This window comes from Scyliorhinus torazame, chromosome 19, assembly GCF_047496885.1.
Source record: "Scyliorhinus torazame isolate Kashiwa2021f chromosome 19, sScyTor2.1, whole genome shotgun sequence".
Taxonomy (NCBI): domain Eukaryota; kingdom Metazoa; phylum Chordata; class Chondrichthyes; order Carcharhiniformes; family Scyliorhinidae; genus Scyliorhinus; species Scyliorhinus torazame.
Genome location: NC_092725.1, coordinates 107,318,505 through 107,339,795, shown reverse-complemented (window position 1 = coordinate 107,339,795; position 21,291 = coordinate 107,318,505). Strand labels below are relative to the sequence as shown.

Sequence of the window (21,291 nt, the reverse complement as noted above, 5' to 3'; positions counted from 1 at the left end):
CACCCGTTGCTCCTCTGAAATAACAATAACCTTTTATTGAAATGACCCAGGAGGATCACCTGTCAAAAAATGAAGCAGGCCCCAGTCAGAATGGGCCTAATGGTTTCCTTGTGCTCCAAGATCCTAGCGTTTCATTGATTTGTTAATGAGTATGAACTGAGGACAATATTGGTCATTAATTTTTGTTTGAATTAATTAATTTATGAAAGCAAAGACAGTCGACCAAAAAGTACCCCACATATCCTTTTGCATGCAATATTGCTATGCATATTTTAAATAACATGTTGACAATAGTAATATTATGCGGACCAGAATTCAAATTTGCAAAAAATGTATCTGCAGAGTCAGAAGGGGTCCAGATGCTTTTGGCTAGAGATTACAAATGCTTGGGCGCTTTTTCCAGTCTAATGAAAATTATTTTGCTTTCTGTAGAAGAATGTCGGAATTGTGTCTTGCCCTCTTTTTGTTGCACAAGTTCTTCCCCACCCACCTCCTCTCATTTAACAAATAAACTATTGTGTCAATGATATTTCACAAGGTAGCTTTGACAGGATTAATAATAGAATAATGGTCAATTTTCTGGGATTTTGTACAGTGTTGCATTACTTTTTTATTCTACTGCAGAAACGTCACCACGCAACAACATCTTGTTCACTTTGAAATATTTTTTGAATTAGTGCTGTGGGATCTACTACACCTCCTGGCAAGAAGAACTTGTTTGATAAGGCCTCGAGCTAGATAAAGGCCATGATGCTTGGGCTCAAAGCCTGCTGTTGTTCTCGTCATCGAACAAGATGTTTTTTAAATAAATCAAGGGAGTCCTTCCTGGAATCCTGGTCAGAATTTACCCTTCAGCCACTTTCACCAAAACAGAAAATGATGTGGCCATTATTAGATTGCTGTTTGTGGAACTTTTCTGTGTATATATTGGCTGCCACCTTTCCTAGTGTACAGCGGTAACTACACTTCAAAAGAGTAACTCATTGGCTGTAGAGAGCTTTGGGATAGGAAAGGCACCAAACAAATACAGGGGGGCTGGTTTGGTTTAGCTCAGTTGGCTGGGCAGCTGGTTTTGTGATGCAGAAGGCCAACAGTGCGGGTTCAATTCCTGTACTGGCGGAGGTAAAATTTGCCTTTTGCCGGAGGTGTGGTAAGCCTCAGGTTAAACCGCCACCAGTCAGTGAACTCTTCCCCTCAAAGGGGAAGGCAACCTCTGGTCATCTGGGGCTAGGGTAACTTTCCTTTACAAATCATTCATTTTGCTACTTTTGTGCTCACCATCGGCCTTCAAGTTCAACAGCACACACCCATTCACTGGAGACTAGTAGAGTACAATAAAGATTGATTTTGGAAAGAAAGTTCTAAAAATGGAAGGAAGAGATTTTGTGTTTCTTTCAAAAACAGCAGAATTACTTTTCATTGGTGAAACAAAAATAAATGAGGGCCTGGATTATCGCGAAATGATTCAAACGTAAGCAAGCTATTTACCACTGACTTAACGACAAACCGAAATACATATTTAAATTAACAAAGCCTCAACTGAAACTGGAGAATTGAAAGCATTTTTTAATAAATTTAAGAGTACTCAATTCATTTTTTCCAATTAAGGGGCAATTTAGCCAATCCACCTACCCTGCACATCTTTGGGTTGTGGGGGCGAAACCCACGGAAAATGGGGGAGAATGTGCAAACTCCACACAGACAGTGACCCAGAGCCGGGATCGAACCTGGGACCTCGGCGCCGTGAGGCAGCAATGCCACCGTGCTGAGAATTGAAAGTTTAAAAAATCCCCTCACATTTCGGATAGGAGGAGCAGATTTTGAGTCCAAACAGGCCAGTCTCCAGTTGGAATTTGCAAATGGAAATTAAACACAGAGCAGCTGGCCTACGTTCAATACATAACCTATAGTTTTGCTTGATTACTTTGGGGAATTGTGGGTCCAAGAAGGGCAGGGCCCAATCTATGAGCAGTTGCAGTTATTTGATGGCTTCCTTATATTTTGTACCCACCGTTCTAATCAGAATACAATTAACTTCAGAAGGAAGCATCTGTGGTCTCCTCAATTTCCAACAACATACTTTCAAGATGGCATTCTATTTCAGCAGCTGTGAAATTAAATAACAAATAGATAGCATAGTTGCGATCTGATAAACAGGTTTCAGATCAGGAGCAAAAGGCACGTTCTACGCTTCTGTTATTTCTGGCAGGATTCTTCCTTAATCAGCGACTGACTCAAGGACAACAAGCACCTTCAATGACCGATTAGCTGCATGCCTTTGCACCGCAGCACACACTATTGCTGATTCCCACAAAATTTGTATCACAATTGTGTATGCAAACAATATCGTCCCTTTATACTTTACTGCAACCCTTTGGAAACCAATCCTTTCACAGTCAAAACGGCATCAGGGCAGAACTAAAACCAGGTGTGTTGTTTGCAACATATTTTAAATATGTGTAATAGGGCCTACAGAATGGCAATACCCTCTCAATCCTGTGATGTGTTATTGTCTTTTCCGATATGACAACAGTGACTATACTCCAATTACTTCATCGACTAAAATGTGGTCATAAAAGGCGCTGCATGACAGAATTGTTTCGGCATAGGAGGCCATTCAGCCCATCATTTATGCAGCTACTCTCCCAATGAGCATGGACAATGCCTTTTCCTGCCTTTTCCCTATACCCTTTCCTATTCAAAATTTACCCTTGGAAGCTGTGGAGACCGAATCCTTGAACATTTTCAATGCAGAGATCGGCTTTTAATCAGTGGGGGAATTAAGGGGAGGAAGGTGGGAAAGTGCACAAAGTAAGTGTTAGATAAGCGATGATTTTATTAAATGGTGGAGCAGGAGCGAACGACTGAATGACCTACGCCTGTTACAAATTTCTTATGGTTCATCTGATGCCGCCCTCTTGAAGGCCTCGATTGAACCCACCTCCACCACCCATCCAAGTGTTCTTTTCCATTCTTTTGGAATATATTCTAACTGGCAAACTTTCAAATGCAGTTTGAAGACCCCAGCGATTCTGCAAACAGGTCCCCTTAAGATGCCGAGAGTTAACAAAAATTTTTTTTAAAATTCTTTATTCTCCTCCTTTTTTGCATTTTCTCCCAAATATACACCCACCAATAATGAACAATAATCAGTAACAAATATGTCAATCTCCATATCGATAACAACGATCCCATCCTCCCACCAAATCCAAAACATTCGCCCACATGTTCACATAAACAACTGACAAAAAGGAATCAGGAATCACCCATGGCCACCATTAACACCCATCGCCTCCCCCTCCCTCCCACCCCCCCAACTAATGTTCGATGTTATCCAGTTCTTGAAAGTGCATGATGAATAATGCCCATGAATTGTAGAACCCCTCCATCCTTCCCCTCAGTTCAAACTTAACCTTCTCAAGAGTCAAGAATTCCAGCAGGTCCCCCGCCACAGGTCCCCCCGCCACAGGTCCCCCCGCCAGCAGGTCCCCCCGCCAGCAGGTCCCCCGCCAGGGCACAGGGTGGAGAGATTGCTCTCCATCCCATCAGGATCTGCCTTCGGGTGATCAACGAGGCGAAGGCTACAACATCTGCCTCCGCACCAGTTTCCAACCCTGGCTGGCCTGACACCCCTAATATGGCCTCCCCGGGGCCCGGATCCAGTTTCATGTGCACCACTTTAGAAATTATCCTAAAACCTCCTTCCAGTAATCCTCTAGCTTTGGACAGGACCAAAACATTGAACAGGATTAGCGGGACCCCCCCATGCCACGTTCACAAACATCTTCCACTCCTTCAAAGAATCGGCTCATCCTCACCCTCGTGAGGTGTGCTCTGTATACCACCTTCAGCTGCATCAGCCCCAACTTCACGCACGAGGTGGAGGCATTTACTCTCTGGAGCACCTCACACCAGAACCCCTCCTCCATATCCTCTCCCAACTCTTCCTCCCACTTTGCTTTGATCCCTTCCATTGGTGCCTTCTCCTCCTCCAAAATAGCTCCGTAGACCGCTGACACTTACCCCTTCTCCAGTTCCCCTGTCGTCAGCACCTCCTCCAGCAACGTGGAGGCCGGCTCCTCCGGGAAGTTCTGTATCTCCTTTCGAGCAAAATCTCGAACCTGCATGTATCTAAACATTTCTCCCTGTTCCAGCCCATACTTCGCTTCCAACTCCTTCAGCCCTGCAAACCGACCCCTAAGAAACAAATCATTCAGTCTTAAGCCCCTTCTCCTCCCATTTCCGAAAATTTCCATCCCACCTCCCTGGCTCAAATCTGTGGTTCCCCTGAATTGGCATTTCCCTTGACCCTGCCCCCAACCCAAAGTGTTGGCGAAACTGCCTCCAAATTCTCAATAAAGCTATTATTACCGGACTCCCTGGAGTACTTACCCGGGGCTATCGGGAGCGACGCTGTTGCTAGTGCTTTCAGTCCCAACCCCCTGCACAAACTCTCCTCCATTCTGACCCACTGGGAATCAACCCCTCTGACCCAGCTCCACACCTTCTCCACATTCGCCGCCCAGTAGTAATACATCAGGTTCGGAAGATCCAAACCCCCTGCCTGCCTTCCCCTCTGTAGTAGCATCTTTCTACCTCTGGCCACTTTCCCTCCCCATATGAACGACGTAATCCTTCCCTCAATCTCTCTGAAAAAAACCTTTGGCAGGAAAATCGACAGGCATTGAAAAATAAACAGAAATCGTGGCAACACATTCATTTTAAACGCCTGTACCCGACCCGCCAGTGACAGAGGGAGACCATCCCACCTTGCAAGATCAGCTTTCACTCTCCCCACCAAACTAGAAATGTTGTACTTGCGGAGCCCGCCCAGGTACCTAAAGTGAGTCCCTGCCCTACGGAATGGAAGCCCCCCCACCCCTGCCCCCACACCCCGGCCGAGACACCACAAAATACTCACTCTTGTCTAGATTCAGCTTGTACCCAGAGAAAGACCCAAACATTCGAAGCAGCTCCAATATTCCCCCTATCGCCACACTCGGTTCCGACACGTACAACAGCAAGTCAACGGCATACAAGGACACTCTATGCTCTATCCCCCCCCGCGCTATTCCTTTCTGTACCCCCAAACTTCTTAATGCGATGGCCAACGGCTCAATCGCAAGTGCAAACAGCAGGGGGGGGGGGGGGGGGGGGGGGGGGGGGACATAGGACATCCCTGCCTAGTCCCACGGTGGAGAGAAAAATATCTCGAGCTGATGTTGTTTATGCGGACACTCGCCCTCGGCTCCTTATAGTAGCTTTACCAAATTCACAAATCTTGGTCCAATCCCAAACCGCTCCAGAACTGCCATCAAGTACCCCCATTCTACCTGGTTGAACGCCTCCTCAGCGTCCAATGCCACAACCATCTCTGTTTCCTTTCCCTCTGCCGGTGCCATAACGACGTTCAATACCATTCTAATGTTTGAAAAGAGCTGCCTCCCTCTCACAAACCCAGTCTGATCTTCACCTATCACCTTCGGGAGGCACTCCTCCAGCCTGCCCGCCAGTACCTTCGCCAATACTTTTGCATCCACATTCAGAAGTGATATGGGCCTATACGACCCACACTCCGTCGGATCCTTATCTTTTTTTAGCAACAGTGAAATCGATGCCTGCCCCAAGGTTTGTGGCAACCTCCCCTTCCCTATCGCCTCTTCAAACATCCCCACCATCAGGGGTGCCAGCTTATCCTTGAATTTTTAATAATATTCCACCGGAAACCCATCCGGTCCTGCCACCTTCCCCGACTGCATCTTCATAATCACATCCTTTATCTCCTGCTCCACTATCGCTCCTTCTAATGTAGCCCTGTCCCCCTCCCCTAACCTCGGGTACTCCAACCCATCTAGAAATTCCTGCATCTCACGATCTCCCCCAGATGGCTCTCACCTGTACAACCTCTCATAAAATTCCTCAAAAACCTTGTTAATCAGATCCAGTGCCACCACCAACTTCCCTGCCCTATCCCTCACCTGCCCCTGCTTCCCTCCGGAGCTGACCTGCTAACAGACCCTGCTAATAAGGCCCCGCCTGATCTCCATGTTCGTAAACTGCACCCCTTGCTCGCCTCAGTTGGCGCACCGTCTTCCTGGTAGATAGTCGGTCAAAGCTCGCCTGTAGCTCCTTCCTCTTTTCCAGCTTCGCTGGGTCCCCATCTTCTGCATAACTCCTATCTACCTCCAACATCTCATCTATTACCCTCTGCCGCCCCAACCTCTCCTCTTTGTCCACCCTGGCCTTAAACGAGATCACCCCCCTCACCACCGCCTTTAGAGCCTCCCAGACAACTGCCTTCGACACCTCACCCGTACAGTTGAAACCTACATATTCCTTAATTACCTTTTCAATTTTAACACAGAACACTTGGTCCCCCAAAAGCCCACATCTAACTTCCACCCCGGCCTCTGCGCTACCCCCTTCTCCAGTACCATATCCACCCAATGCGGAGCATGATCTGACACTGCAATTGCCGAGTATTCCGACCCCTTAACCCCAGCCAACAAAGCCTTCCCCACCACGAGAAAGTCGATCCGCGAATATACCTTATGGACTGCTGAGAAAAACGAGTATTCCCACTCCCTCGGGCGCAGAAACCTCCAAGGCCCCCCCCATTTCCACCATTAGCTCAGCTAACGCCTTCGCCCCCCCCCCCTTTCGCGGCCGTGACCTGTCCAACCTTGGCTCCTGCACCAAGTTCCAGCCCCCCCCCCCCACTATCAGTTCGTGTGCGTCCAAGTCGGGCATGGCCCCAAACACCTTCTTTGCGAATCCCACATCGTCCCAATTGGGGCCATATACACTTAACAGCGCCACTAACCTCCGCACCAGCGCCCCTGTCACAATCACATATCTACCCCCCTGACGGGCCACCACCTTCTCCATCTGGAAGCGTAATCTTTTGCTGACCATTACCGCTACCCCTTGAGCCCTTCCGTCAAGTCCAGAGTGAAACACCTGACTAACCCAGCCCTTTTTAAGTCTCACCTGGTTCTTCACTCTCAAGTGAGTCTCCTGCAGCATTGCTACATCTGCTTTCAAACTTTTAAGATGCGCAAGCACCCTTGACCGGACCTCCTAACCCCCTCAGGTTCCACATGACTATCGTAACTGGGGGTCTCTCACCACCCCCCCCCCCCCCCCCCCCCCCCCCACCCTTCTTATCCACCATCATCATACCACCGGGCCCTGCCCCATAAGCCTGACCCGCCCCTGTCCATTATTAACATCGAACCCGTTCCCCCCCTATCCATTATTAACATCGAACCCCTTCCCCCCCCTCCCAAACACCCCCCCCCCCTACATTTCCTCCTGAAAAAACATCTCGCAGCATCAATCCTCCCCCACCCCCCTCGCTTGCCTCATAGGCCCATCAAAACCTGCCAACCAGGCTCCAATGTCCGCAGCCCTCCTCTCACCTGACTTCCGTTCACTAGCCAACTTTAATTAGCTAGCGCGGGTGGCTCCCCCCACCAAGATATACCGTCCCCTCCCACCCAGTCCCAGAGAAAGAAAAAACAAAAACAATCCAACCCATACAATTCACTAAACTAAGATATAACCGTCGCAACACAGAATGCCAATCAACTCAACTAATAACTTAAACTCAGTAACCATGTGAAGAGAAGTAAATTACAATACACGTCAGTAAAAAGAAAGTTATAACATTTATACATTTTCCAGCTCCCCAATCATAGTCCACAGTCTCTCTTCCAGCTCCGCTCGTCTGTCCAAGCCTTCTGCTCTCACAAACGCCTCAGCCACCTCCGCTGTCTCGAAATAAAAGTCTTTGGCACCACACGTCACCCTCAGCTTCGCCGGGTACACCATACCAAATCGCACCTCCTTCTTGTACAGTGCTGACTTCACTCACCCGAATGGCGCTCGTCTTTTTGCTAACTCCACCGTCAAGTCCTGGTAGATCTAAACTCCAGCACCATCCCACTGCTCCTCGCGCTTCTGCTTCGCCCAGCTTAACACCTTCTCCTTCATGCAGTACTTATGGAAAGAGATAATTACTGCTCTTGGCGGCTCATTCACTTTGGGCTTCGGCCTTAACCACCGATGAGCTTGGTCCAATTCGTACTGAGAGGGTTTCTCACCCTCCCCCATCAGCTCCGCCAACTTCTTAGCGAAGTACTCTGTTGGCCTTGGACCCTCTATCTCTTCGGACAAGCCCACAATTCTTAGATTGTGCTGCCTCGAGCGGTTCTCCAAGTCCTCAAGCTTTGCTCGGAGTCCTCTGTTGACCTCCACCGCCCTCCGCAGCTCGTCCCCCATCGAGGTGAACTGGTCACTGTGCTGCGATGCGGCCTCCTCCACTTCCTTCATCTTCTCGCCCTGCTCTCTCACCTCGGCCAATGTCTTTGCAACAGCTACCCTCACCGGGGCGATTGCCTCCTCCACCAATGACTTCAATGCGACCGCCATCTCCTTCCTCAAAGCCTCCATGTGCCTCGCAAACTGCTTTTCGAGCTCCACCGCCATCACCTCGGTCATCGCCACTGTAAGTAGTGCGGCCCCACCATGCCGTCCGGCCACCGCCATCTTGTCAGCACTTTTGCTCATCTTCTCATTCAACGGCGAGCCCGCATTTCCTTCCTTCTTCGACGCTGCTTTTCGCAGCCTTTAACGGCTATATCTTTTTTTTTTTGTATACCTCCAGAATTTCCCTGGGACCGGGAGCCATCTGACGTGGGACATCTCACCTACATCGGGCCCTGGCTTCTGGCCTGCCGCCTCGGCCTCGGCTAGGCTCCGCCCCCGCTGCTACCTTCAAGTTTTCAGGAGAGAGTAAAAACAGAAAAAAATCTTTCTCTTTTCTACTCGTGGTCTTTGAGGCCTTCGGCTTTCAGGATGCTCCTTGAGGAATAAGCCGTGATCCCCGCTCCTCCTCCTCCTCCACGTGCAGCCGCCCCGCCGAACCCACCGGGACCAGTCTCTCCCCTCCCGCCCTTTCAACCCTCCCGCTCCACGAAACGGAGCTTTGATCCTATCACCGGGCGAGGGAGGCAGGGCCAGGCGAGGGAGGCAGGGCCGGGCGAGGGAGGCAGGGCCGGGCGAGGGCCGACCCTGGAGAGTTTTATTCTAGGCCAAAAAATTCGCGGGGAACCCCCGAGAAAGACCGCGATATCGCGGACCGGCTTCTTCCGAACCCGGCCGCTCCGCTCAGATACCACCGGAAATCAAGATGCCGAGCGGTATTGGCTCTTTTCCCTGTTTATTGAATTACTGGTCATTATTTCTGATTCCTTACACTATTAGAGCACATGATTCCTTACACTATTAGAGCACATGCACTTTGCTAAACGATGTTCTTTCTAAATCGGAAATCTCAGAGGGTTTGTTTGTACTTGCAGGGCCTTCACCTCAACGGTTTACAGAAACATTTGAAACATCTAGGGCATGATTCTTCGTTTCAGCGGCTAAGTGCCGGCGCCAGCGGAGCATGTGTGGTCTTTGACGACCGAAGAATCGGCGTAAAACCCTCACTGGTTGACTAAAACTTCGCCTCCCGTGCCGGAAATGGCTGGATCCCGAGCCGCGCATGCGCACGGCTGACAACCTGCAGCGGTCGCGCCATACAACATGGCGCACGCCATGCATGAACCCAACCCGCCATCTGCGATCCCACAGCCCACCCCTTGGCCACCCCCCACCAGTTCCCCAGCCCACTCAGAAGCCCCCCACCATCCCAGCCACTGGCTTGGGTCCCGGCGGAGCGTGGGGGCGCTGGATACAGTCCACAGCTGGCAGGTCGGGTTCCCGACCACTGGGATCACATGTGCCCCGCGTTGTCGGGAACCTGGTCCATCGGGGTGGAGCATCGCGGGTGGGCCAGAAGATGACGGCCAATGTTGTTGAAACGGCGCACGTCATGATGATGCCAATTTGGAGGGGGCGGAGCATGGCGGACCGGCGTCAGCCCCAATTTTCAGCACAAGGTTTGATTGGCTGATTGAAAACAGCAGTATTCCATTGTATCAAGTATCCTATAGTTCCACACATTTTTGAAGAGTTTGGAGAACACTGGGCAAATCTAGAGAAAACCTGAGTTCACAATCAGCATTCCGATTGGGAGCATAAATATGGTCAGCTGTTGCAATCCCATTGTTATCCAACCCATGGAACAAATCGGTAAGCACAGGATTTTAGCAGGCAACGTTCAATCCTTCCTCCTTTACTGCTCTGCGAATCTCTTGATTCTTCCCCAGTTGTCTTTCTTCTACCTTTCCACCTCATCTCCTCCATTCCTCCCTCTTCATCTTCCATGTATCATGCTCAATAATGCTAGGTTGAATATTGGAAGGCATGCTCGAAAAGCAAGCAACAATTTCTCATAAGGGAAGTTAAACTCACTCAAACTGCTGAACAAAGCCAGATAATCTTTTTGCCATTCCTTCACTGTCGCTGGGTCAAAATCCTGGAACTCTCTCCCTAGCTGCACTGTGGGTGTACCTACACCACATGGACTGCAGTGGTTCAACAAAGCAGCTCACCACCACCACCTTCTCAAGGACAACTAGGGATGGGCAATAAATGCTGGCCTAGCCAGCAATGCCCACGTTCTGTAATTTTCTTTTAATTTAAGGAGCTCAATATCAATTTTACCAGACTGGATAAAAAACAATAGGCAGTTTGCATGTTTAAGAAATTTCCTCCATTTATCCAACCTCAAAACATTGACAGATTGATCTTCTAAGAGCAGGATATTTTATCTCTGAATTAAACTCTACAAAATCAATTGAATTTTTATGCTTATGTTATTGAGCCCCAGGTAGCTACACGGTGTGCACTAAACCAGGATGACCCATACCAAAATGTAATAAAATTCTATTATGCTTGTATAATTAATTTTATTCAATTGAATTTTGATTCTAATTCTACAACATCATCTACTTTTCTTTGGTACTCAAATGTGACAAAAACTGTTTTTATTTTCTTTTACCCTCTCTCCACTTGCTTGGATGAGTGCAGCTCTAATAACACGCAAGAAGCTCGACACCATCCAGGACAAAGCAGCCAACTTGATTCACACCCCATCCATCGCCATAAACTTTCACTCCTTCCACCACCGACATACGGTAGCAGCAGCGTGTACCATCTACAAAAATATACTGCATCAACTCACCAAGGAAGCTTCAACTGCATCTTCCAAACGCGTGACCTCTACCACAAGGGCAGAAGGTGTATGGGTATACCACATCTGCAAGGTCCTTTCCAAGCCACGCATCATTCTGGCTTGGAACTGTGACGCCGTTTCTTCACTGCCACTCAGTCAAAGTCCTGGAACTCCATCCCGAATCCGCTAATGTGGGTGTACCTACACCACATGCACTGCAGCGGTTCAAGATGGTGGCTCACCACAATTTTAAGGGTAATTAGGGATGATCGATAAATGCCAGCCTAGTGATGCCTACATCCTGTGGAAGAATTAATAAAAGCATGCAGAGACCTACTTGTTTTAGAAACATTTATGGACTTGGACCAAGTGTCCACACCTTTTATTACCAACCTGTTAAAACATTTCTGGAGCTTTCAGGAACTGAAAGTTAATCTCAAGAACATTGCTGCATAGCAAGTGAAGAAAAACATCAGAGAGACATTAAGAACGCTTTAATTTTGTTTTAGCTTCTTTGGAATTTTTCATTTATTATTCATTAAAATATTGGGGATGGGATTAGTTGGCGGGGATTCTATTCGGCGGAACATTAATCGGATTGGGAGTCTGTTCCATTTTTAATTGGCCCTGGGCAACGTACAGCACCCGGAGGATGGACCCATGGTTTGGTGGTTTGTGGCAGGAAGTCATAATGACACCTCTAAGAATACAGCCAGAGTTGCCAACCTTACTCATAGTTCGAGCTAGTGCTAGCAAAGATTCCACTACTAAACTTAGAGTTGTTTTTAAACCAGATATTTAAGCTGCAGGTTTTGCAGAATGCACAGAACAGGCAAGGAGAGCAAATAAACATGAAACAAAGCATTTCTTTAAAAAATGGAAGGTGGAATAACTGTCCCCTAGACTACTCCAGTCAGAACACCACAGCCAAAAAAATTATTCGACAAAGTTATCCAGACTCACAATCTTAGCTCCCTTCTCCCTCCTCAGATGCTGTCGGACATGCTAGGTTGTCCAGGGTCTGTTTTTGTTTCAGATTCCTGCATTCGCAGTAATTTTTGCTTTTATTACCAAAGAATGTTTGCCCCAATTAATAAGAACAGAAAAAAAAAAAAAAGAGTGCAACTTCGTTTGGTTTGGCAATGCTGGTGCAAATCCAGGGAAGAAGAGTGCCCACTTGTTTACTTCCCCTCCCACACCTGGATACAAAATATTAGTGTCATCTGTGATTTGTTCCACCTTGCACACGTGCTGATACAGTCACATATATTCCCGACACCAGTCTCAACCTATGCAAAATACCTGTGAATTATCCAAAGGCATTAAATGTTGCCAAATCTTTATCCAGCATTACAGATTAATTGATTGCTCGTTCTCTTGTAACAAAATACACCTGTTACTCAAAACTCTTTGAAGGTGGCAGCACAACATGATAAGGTTAGGTAGGGAAACATCACTGAATCCAGGCAGTGCAGGAGGCCATTCGACCCATTGAGTCTGCACCGGCCCTCTAAAAGAGAACCCTACTTAGGCCAACTCCCCCACAACCCTACCTAACCATTGGACACCAAAGGGGCAATTCAGCATGGCCAATCCACCTAACCTGCATATCTTTAGACTATGGGAGGAAACCAGAGCACCCGGAGGAAACTCACGCAGACACGGGGACAACGCGTGTAGCACCATCGATCACACACGAGGCGAGACGTAGAGAACTTCAATCGAGGCTTTATTGAGCAGACTTGTTCCCCAGCAGCTCAGTCACAGAATGCAGCTGCGGGGAGTAAACCGGGTTCTTGTACCCCGCTTATCTGGGTGGAGCCCAGTAGGCGGCAGATCCAATCGGGACCCAGCATCTGTCCTCCAATAGCTCCTCGGCATTCATGGTGTACCGTATTACCCCTAATACATACCACCACAACGTGCAAACTCCACACAGTCACCCAAGGCTGGAATTGAACCCGGGTCTCTGGCACTATGAGGCAGCAGTGCTAACCACTGTCCTCATACTGGATGTCTGGATGCTAGTGCACAAATGAAAGTTTTGCTAAAGTTTTATAAATCACCAGTTATGGGCTCATCTGTAGTGAGTCGTGTGTTCATTCTGTAGGCACCGCACTTTAAGGATGATTTCACAGGTGCGGAGTGAAGACTTACTAAAATTATCCCAGAGATGAAGCACTTCAATTATGTCGAGAGTCAAGAGAAGCTAGATTTGTTGTCTTAGGGCACAGAAGATTCGGTGAGATTTAAGGTATTCAAAACTATGAAAAAAAGTTTGGATCAAGAAAACAGGGAAAAACAGTTTCCTCGATACAGAAGGATTGGGTAACCAAAGGACACAGATTGAAGGCAATTAGCAAAAGAACCAGAGGAGAGTGGAGGAGAAGTAACTGCACCACGAGTTATGATGGATCTGGGATTCACTCACTGAGGCACTCACTGCCTGAAAACATGGTGAGAGCTGATTCAGCAGCAGCCAACTTTTAAAAAGGACTTCGCAAAACCTTCCTTTTCAAGTAGATATCAATGCTTTGGGGAAGGAGCAGGAAAATTAGGTGAATTGGACGGCAGAGCCATAGTGGGCTGAATTGTCTCCTCCTTCTATGTCTTTTGACTATTCATCTACATAAATGATTATCAGCCTATAGTGGTGTATCAAAACTTTACTCGCATATAACTCAGCTTCACAGCTCGGGAAACCTGGAAAAAACAGTCAAACTGCAGAAAAGATCTTCTCATTAGAAAGAAATTGGTTAGCACTGCTGCCCGACAGCACCATGGGCCCTGGTTCAATTCCGGTCTTGAGTGACTGTGTGGAGTTTGTACTTTCTCCCCGTGTCTGCGTGGGTTTCCTCCTGGTGTTCCGGTTTCCCCCACAGTCCAAAGATGTGAAGGTTGGGTGGATTGCCCAATAGTGCCCAAGGATGCGAGAGTTAGTTGGGGTTATGGGGATAGGCGGGGGAAATTAGAGTGGGGAGGGTGCTCTTTCAAAGTGTCTGTGCAGACTCGATTGGCCGAATGGCCTCCTTCAGCACTGTGGGGATTCTTTAATCCAAGAGACAAGGTACTTTCTTTCCCCTTCAGCAAACACAAATTCATTCCTCCCTTATGTGCTCATGTAGCTGGTGTCTAAATGCATTTGGACTATTTGTCTCACCTACCACAGCCGGTCTGACTTTGTTGTCATTTTGGAAGAATGAACAGAGCAACTTTTGAAAGCTTCTTTAATGGATATTTTATTGCTTGGGCTGGTTCAATCGGAGCAGCTCATCATTAATTCCTGTTGTTTTTTTCATATAAATTTAGAATACCCAATTTTCTTCTTCCAATTAAGGAGCAATTTAGTGTGGCCGGTCTTTGGGTTGTAGAGGTGAAACCCACGCAAACACAGGGAGAATGTGCAAACTCCACACGGACACGTGACCCAGGGCCGGGATTCGAACCCGGGTCCTTAGTGCCGTAAGCTGCAGTGCTAACCACAGTGCCGCCTTATTCCTGTTGTTCTGATGAAACATAGCAAGTTGGGAAAGGGTGAACGATGGCTTCAGGACTACCACCACTTAAACCCTTTGTTATGTCTTGGCTGCGTCTTGTTACAAATGCTCAAGGCATTCTGAGCAAAGTCTTTTCGAAAATGGCTTAAATACTCCATTAAATCAGTGGCCTTTGTTACTTGGAGATTTGTTTAAAAATAAACAGCAGTGATCAAACTGAATTCTCCCAGGTATAACCACAAACCTTTTCTGATGATATCTCAAGTCACTTTGATATTTAATAGTTTTGAATTACTGTTGAGCAGGCCAGAAAGACATATAATCTCCTGCGTTGTTTTTTTAAAAAATTCAAGCTTTATGTAACTTTGAAAGGATTACTGTTTGAAGAAATTATAAATGCTTTGCTCCAGTTTCCTTTACAATTGCCTGTTCTTCTGAGGTGAGGTAGTATGGAATGTGAGATACAAGGCTGCCAGAAATTCTCACCATGGCAACTCATTCTCTTGGAGAACTCTGCGTTCCTCCCACTCTGGTCTATTGTACACCTGAATTCCTTGCCTCAGAGTTTGGTCACCTTCCCTAATGTCTTCTTTGGATATTGCTCCAGTGAGGTGCCTTTAGACACTTTACTACAAAAAGGCATTCTATAAAAGTAATTTGTTGTTTCTCTGCATTAATAAAAATGAAGACATTAGTAGCAGGATGATGGAACACCCACAAGACACTTTGATCAGCAATGTTACACTAAAAGAATGCAAAGTGTCCCAGAAACATTTCATTCAGTTCTCCAAGCATTAATAACAATATAGCTTTTATCAACAGCAATCCTCAATGATGTACCTATCGTCCATCCTCCAACTGAATGAAAGATACACACACACACACACAAAGTAATTATTCTAGCATTTTATTAAATGAATTGCAGATTTGAAGAAAGCTTCTCGTGCTGCTATTGAGATGATGTTCCTGAATTGCGTCATACATACCACATGAATCATTTATTATGTGTGAAACTATCAGCAATATTCTCCATCTGATTTATCAAATGTAAGCAATAATAAGACACCCACACATTTTGTGCCATATATTTGATTCTTCCTTTTATCTAGTGAGGCCTATATTTGGGTGGAGTCAACCTGCTCTTTCCCCATTGCCCTGTAATAGATTTTCCTACAAGTATTTATCCAATTCGCTTTTAAATGTTGCTCTTGAATCAATTTTCAGGCAGTGAATTTCAGATCACAACAACTGAAAAATTTGTGTGCCTTCTAGTTCTTTTGTCGATCACCTGAAATCAGAATCTTCTGGTTACCCACTTTTCTTTTCTTTGTTTACTTTTTAAAATAAATTTAGAGTACCCAATTCTTTTTTATCCAGTTAAGGAGGAATTTAGCATGGCCAATCCACCTACCCTGCACATCTTTGGGTTGTGGGGGTGATACCCACGCAGATACGGGGAGAATGTGCAAACTCCACACGAACAGTGACCTGGGTCTGGGATCGAATCCAGGTCCTTGGTGCCGTGAGGCAGCAGTGCTAACCACTGTGCCACTATGCTGCCCAGGGTACCCATCTTTCCGCCTCTACTTCACCTTATTGATTCCATGAAAATCATTCATGCTTTTGGACACTTCTATCAAATCTTCACCTAACCTTCTCTGCTCCAAGGAGAACAACCCCAGCGTCACCTGGTCTCTCACCCCTGGTGCCATTCTAGTCAATGTGTCCATGGTCCAGTGACCTGTTCGCAAAATCGAAGTCCAAGATGTGAGGCTTTGTCAAATGCCTCTGAAAAATCCACATATACTTTTGCTTTATAAATTTAGAGTGTCCAATTCTTTTTTTTTTCCCAATTAAGGCACAATTTAGTGTGGCCAATCCACCTACCCTGCACATCTTTGGGTTGTGGGGGCGAAGCCCACTCAAACACAGGGAGAATGTGCAAACTCCACATGGACAGTGACCCAGAGCCGGGATCGAACCTGGGACGTCGGCTCCGTGAGGCAGCAATGCTAACCAGTGTGCCACCGTGCTGCCCTAAAATCCACATATACACCATCAACCACACAATTCTCTCCATTACTTCCCAAAAACCCGATCAAGTTAATCAAATATTAGTTGCCTTTAACAAATCCCATGTCGACTGTCATTCTATTAGCCCATATTTTACTAAATGCTAATTAATTCTGTCCAGATTATTAACTTAACATTTCCACACCACTGACATTAAAGGTTGATCGGCCTAGAGTGGCTGGGTTTATCTCTCTCCCCATTTTTAAAAAGACAGGACTATAATACTTACTGCCTTCTAGTCCTCTTGGTACCACCCCAATACACATGAAAAATTGTGTCCAGAGCCTCTGCAATTTCCACTCTTACTTCCCCAATAGACTAGGATATATCCCATTGAGTGACGTCTACACGTTTGAGGACATAGAACCGTTAAGTATATCCATTTTATCTAATTTAATCTGTGCAATATCACACTATCACCTCCTAAATTGCCACATTTAGCACATCCACTTCTCTAGTGAAGACAGGTACTCATTTACTACCTCAGCCATGCCTACTGCCTCCTAATGAGGATTGCCTCTTTGGTTCTGAAGCAGCCTCGCCCTTCCTTTGGCTACAGGATAATTGGGTTCATCATTTATTTATTTACAGAAGAATTTTGGCTTGCCTTTTACCCATACATATATAGCTACAATATATGTAGCTCCTTTATCCATTGTTAGTCTATCCAGTATCATTATTGCTAATATTGGCTGCATCCTTCTCTCTTAAGATAAGAAAAAGGAGCAGACCATACGGCCTATCAAGCATGTTCATTATTCACCAAGATCATATCCGATTTCCTACATCAACATTAATTTCCTGCCTGATCCCCATTTTCCCTGATTCCCAAAAATCTGGTTGATCTCAACACTGAATATACTCATCAACTGACCACCCAAGCCCTCTCAGGTAAAGGATAGCAAAGCATTACAGCCTCTTGAGAGAAGAAAGTGCTCATCTCATCTTAAGTAGCACACCACTTATCATGGGTATATGCCACCTAGTTCAAGACTTTCCAATTTCACAGCATCTACCCAGTTAAACCCGATATAAGGTTTCATTGAGATCTCCTCTCATTCTTATAAACTCCAGAGAATACAGACCATTAACTACTCAATCTTTCCTCAAGCCAACCCTCTCATCCCAGGAATCAACCTTATGAACGTTTGTTGTAGCCCCCCCCCCCCCCCCCCAAGTATATTCTTATTCAGCGAGGGAGACAAAAAAAAAACTGTACAGTATCAAGGTGCAATCAAACTAAAGCCCTAGATGATTACCGCAAGGCTTCTTTACCCTTAAGAGTCCATTTCCCTTGCAATTATTCCATATTCCATCCACCTTCCTAATTGCATGCTGTTTCTGCAATGATAACTTTGTGATTTGGGAAGATAGATGCAAAGTTCTCATGCGGTGCCTCCGCCATTAAGATAGACAATTTCAGATCATAACCACCATTTTTCATTTCACACAGCAAGTGCTGGTACCAATTATGCTGTTGCCATTTACACCTCCTCAAGACTCATTGTTTGTTTCTTTACCTCTTCTGCCTTGCATTATCATCCACTTTGCCCTTTAATTTGCCTGCCTTCCATCCTCTAACAGACCTTTCATTGGCGGCGGGATTCTTTGGGTCTCCCGGCGGCATGGGATGTCTTCAATTGAAAATCCCATTGACAGCGGTGGGAACAGAGAATCCCAACACCAGTAAATGGCGCACTACCTTCTGCCACCGAGAAATACGTGGCTGGAGAAATCGGAGAATCAAGCCCTTTGCCCTTTTATTTTTTCCTCTCCTCCCCTCATCTGTACCTGCTTAAAAATTGAAAATCCTGGAATTACCATCTACTTAACAACGTCCAGAGAAATTCTGGGGAAAGGTCTGAAAATGACAACTTAATAATTTCTCTCCCTCTCTCCACGGATGCTGCCTGACCTGCTGAGAATTCCTAGCGATGAAAACAGAAGGTTGTGGAAGTTCCAATGAAGGACCATATTGGACTCGAAATTTTAACTCAGTTTCTCTCTCCACAGATGCTGCCACAGACTGAGTTGTTCCAGCACTTTCTGCCTTGAGTTCAGATCACCTGCATCTGCTTTTATTTGAGCACTCCCAGCATTTTGGTTGGACTTCAAATCTCCAGCATCCTCAGTACTTTGTATCAGCCCACACTTTTGCATTGCTCACCCAGTAACATGACCACCACACGACAGTGCCCTGTGCAGTGAATTCTGGAGCAAGACGCATCTTCCTGAGCAGCAGGGCCAAATTCAACAGCAGCAGTGCCAATGTTGTACCACACAATGATATGCACATTAGTAAACCACTGCACTGCACCAGCTGACCCCCCCCCCCCCCCATCTATTAAATTCATAGTTTGAAATGCAACCCTGTTTTACAATGCAGTTTTGAATTATGGATAAGTGGCATCACTGTAAGGATTGTGTGTGGGGGGACACAGTTGAAGCAGTTCATTTGCTTCATGCAAAATATGATTCAGAATATTCGGGCTTGCAACCCGCATTTGGCTGGGGAGGGGGAGGGGGCAGCAGTGATCTATCCCAAAGCTCCTGGTGAAAGTTGCTGCATCGTGCTATGCTATCTGCACAACAGCCTGCATGGAGACATTTCACCCACACCGATCCCTTAAAAGGGGCAGTGCTGCAGCAAAAGCAACTTTGCCACGGACGCTGACCTGCACAGCAGGCAAGCCAGCTTTAAATGTCGGCAAAGAGGTTTCCTCCCTAGCACATACCTCACCTTTAAACAGGCAGCGTTCGAACCAGGATGCGAGTTTGCAACCTGACACCCTGTTTAACGTGTGGTTCTCAAGAGTCATGTCACACGCCATTTAAACTGGGTAGATGCGGGTCAGTTTCCCCCTTCTCTCTCTCTCTGTCTGTCCCCACTTACTGGACACGGAGCAAAAATAAACATGTACTAAAACCCGTCCGTCCCTCCCAATTCTATGTCTGGGCAGTATACAACTACTGTGATATGAAGGAATTTAATGGTTGAGGGGCTATCAACTGCAAATTAATTGCTCTGATCCTATTTGAGGCACACAGGAGTGGTTATACATTCAGAAACTGCATTAAATCCCATCAGTAAATTAAACTGCGTTCAGGATCCATCGCCACGTTACAAGTGCGTGGGGTCTGTGGGATCAATAAATCAGAGACTACTCTACACTAGCTGTAAAAATGAACCCCACCGGCTCTGATGCAAGATGTATATTTTTTTTTTTGCGTGCATTTTTTTTAAACCGCGGTAGGTTTTTGCTAAAGGGAGTCAGAATGAAGTGTATTTAACATGATGGCTGGAAATTGAGCAGCTCCGTCTACTTACTCAGCATAGCCCGTATCCCAGGGCAGCCTCTTGCTCTCTCTCAATGTTAAGATGGGTCTGGCGATGTGATCCGCAGAGCACTCGATCTCATCCTGAGATAGTCCCAGGAATTCCGGCCTGCTATATGGGAATTTCATCGGTAACTCGGTCCCATTGACATGTTCAGCACTGGCGTTTCCAGCCATGATGCCTCCCATGAAATTGGCCACAGCAGTTTTCACCCGGGAGAGCATATTAATCGCTGCTGGTCTCAGGCACGTCTCCAACTCGCCACGGCTTATTTCCCCCACTCTCTCCCTCTCCGTAACGCACGCAAAAAACCGACCCCGCTGCCCCAACTGCGGAGATGCCGGCAGAAGGATTTAGACTGGCAGGGTGAGTGAACGCGGAAATAAAGCCATGATGCACGGCTGTCATGTGATGGAGGTTGCGCTTTATTGGAGTGAGTGAGTCGGATGGATCAGTAACTCAGGAGAGGGGTAGGGGTGGGATGGTAGGGGATCAGATTGTGAGGGAGGTTGTAGAATGAGGGGTGGGGGATGATGATGATGGGGGGGATTGATAAGGAGGGATGGGGTTTGATATGGGGCGAATGGGGATTAAAGGGGAGAGGATATGGCGAATAGGGGAGGTGATGGGGGTTATAGGGGACAGTATGGGGTTATAGGAGAGAGGATGGGGGTTATAGGGGAGAGGATATGGATTATAGGGGAGAGGATGGGGGTTATAGGGGAGAGGATGGGGGTTATAGGGGACAGAATGGGGGTTATAGGGGAGAGGATGGGGGTTATAGGGGAGAGGATGGGGTTATAGGGGAGAGGATGGGGGTTATAGGAGAGAGGATGGGGGTTATAGGGGAGAGGATGGGGGTTATAGGGGAGAGGATGGGGGTTATAGGGGAGAGGATGGGGGTTATAGGGGAGAGGATGGGGGTTATAGGAGAGAGGATGGGGGTTATAGGGGAGTGGATGGGGGTTATAATGGAGAGAGGATGGGGGTTATAGGGGAGAGGATGGGGGTTATAGGGGAGAGAATGGGGGTTATAGGTGAGAGGATGGAGTTTATAGGGGAGAGGATATGGATTATACGTGACAGGATGGGGGTTATAGGGGAGAGGGTGGAGGTTATGGGGAGAGGATGGAGGTTATGGGGAGAGGATGGGGGTTATAGTGGAGAAGATGGGGATTATAGGGGAGAGGATGGGGATTATAGTGGAGAAGATGGGGATTATAGGGGAGAGGATGGGGATTATAGGGGAGAGGATGGCG

General features: G+C 46.8%; 1 protein-coding gene across 1 annotated transcript in view; it reads right to left on the bottom strand.

Moving 5' to 3' along the window:
* Nucleotides 1-20,437, bottom strand: part of ppm1h (protein phosphatase, Mg2+/Mn2+ dependent, 1H) — a 273,456-nt gene extending 253,019 nt beyond the window's left edge. Inside the window, exon 1 of the mRNA XM_072485022.1 lies at nucleotides 20,024-20,437. Within this exon, the coding sequence (XP_072341123.1) occupies nucleotides 20,024-20,256 (233 nt within the window). The 5' untranslated portion in view covers nucleotides 20,257-20,437. The remainder of the gene's footprint in view (nucleotides 1-20,023) is intronic.
* Between the last annotated feature and the right edge of the window lie 854 nt (nucleotides 20,438-21,291).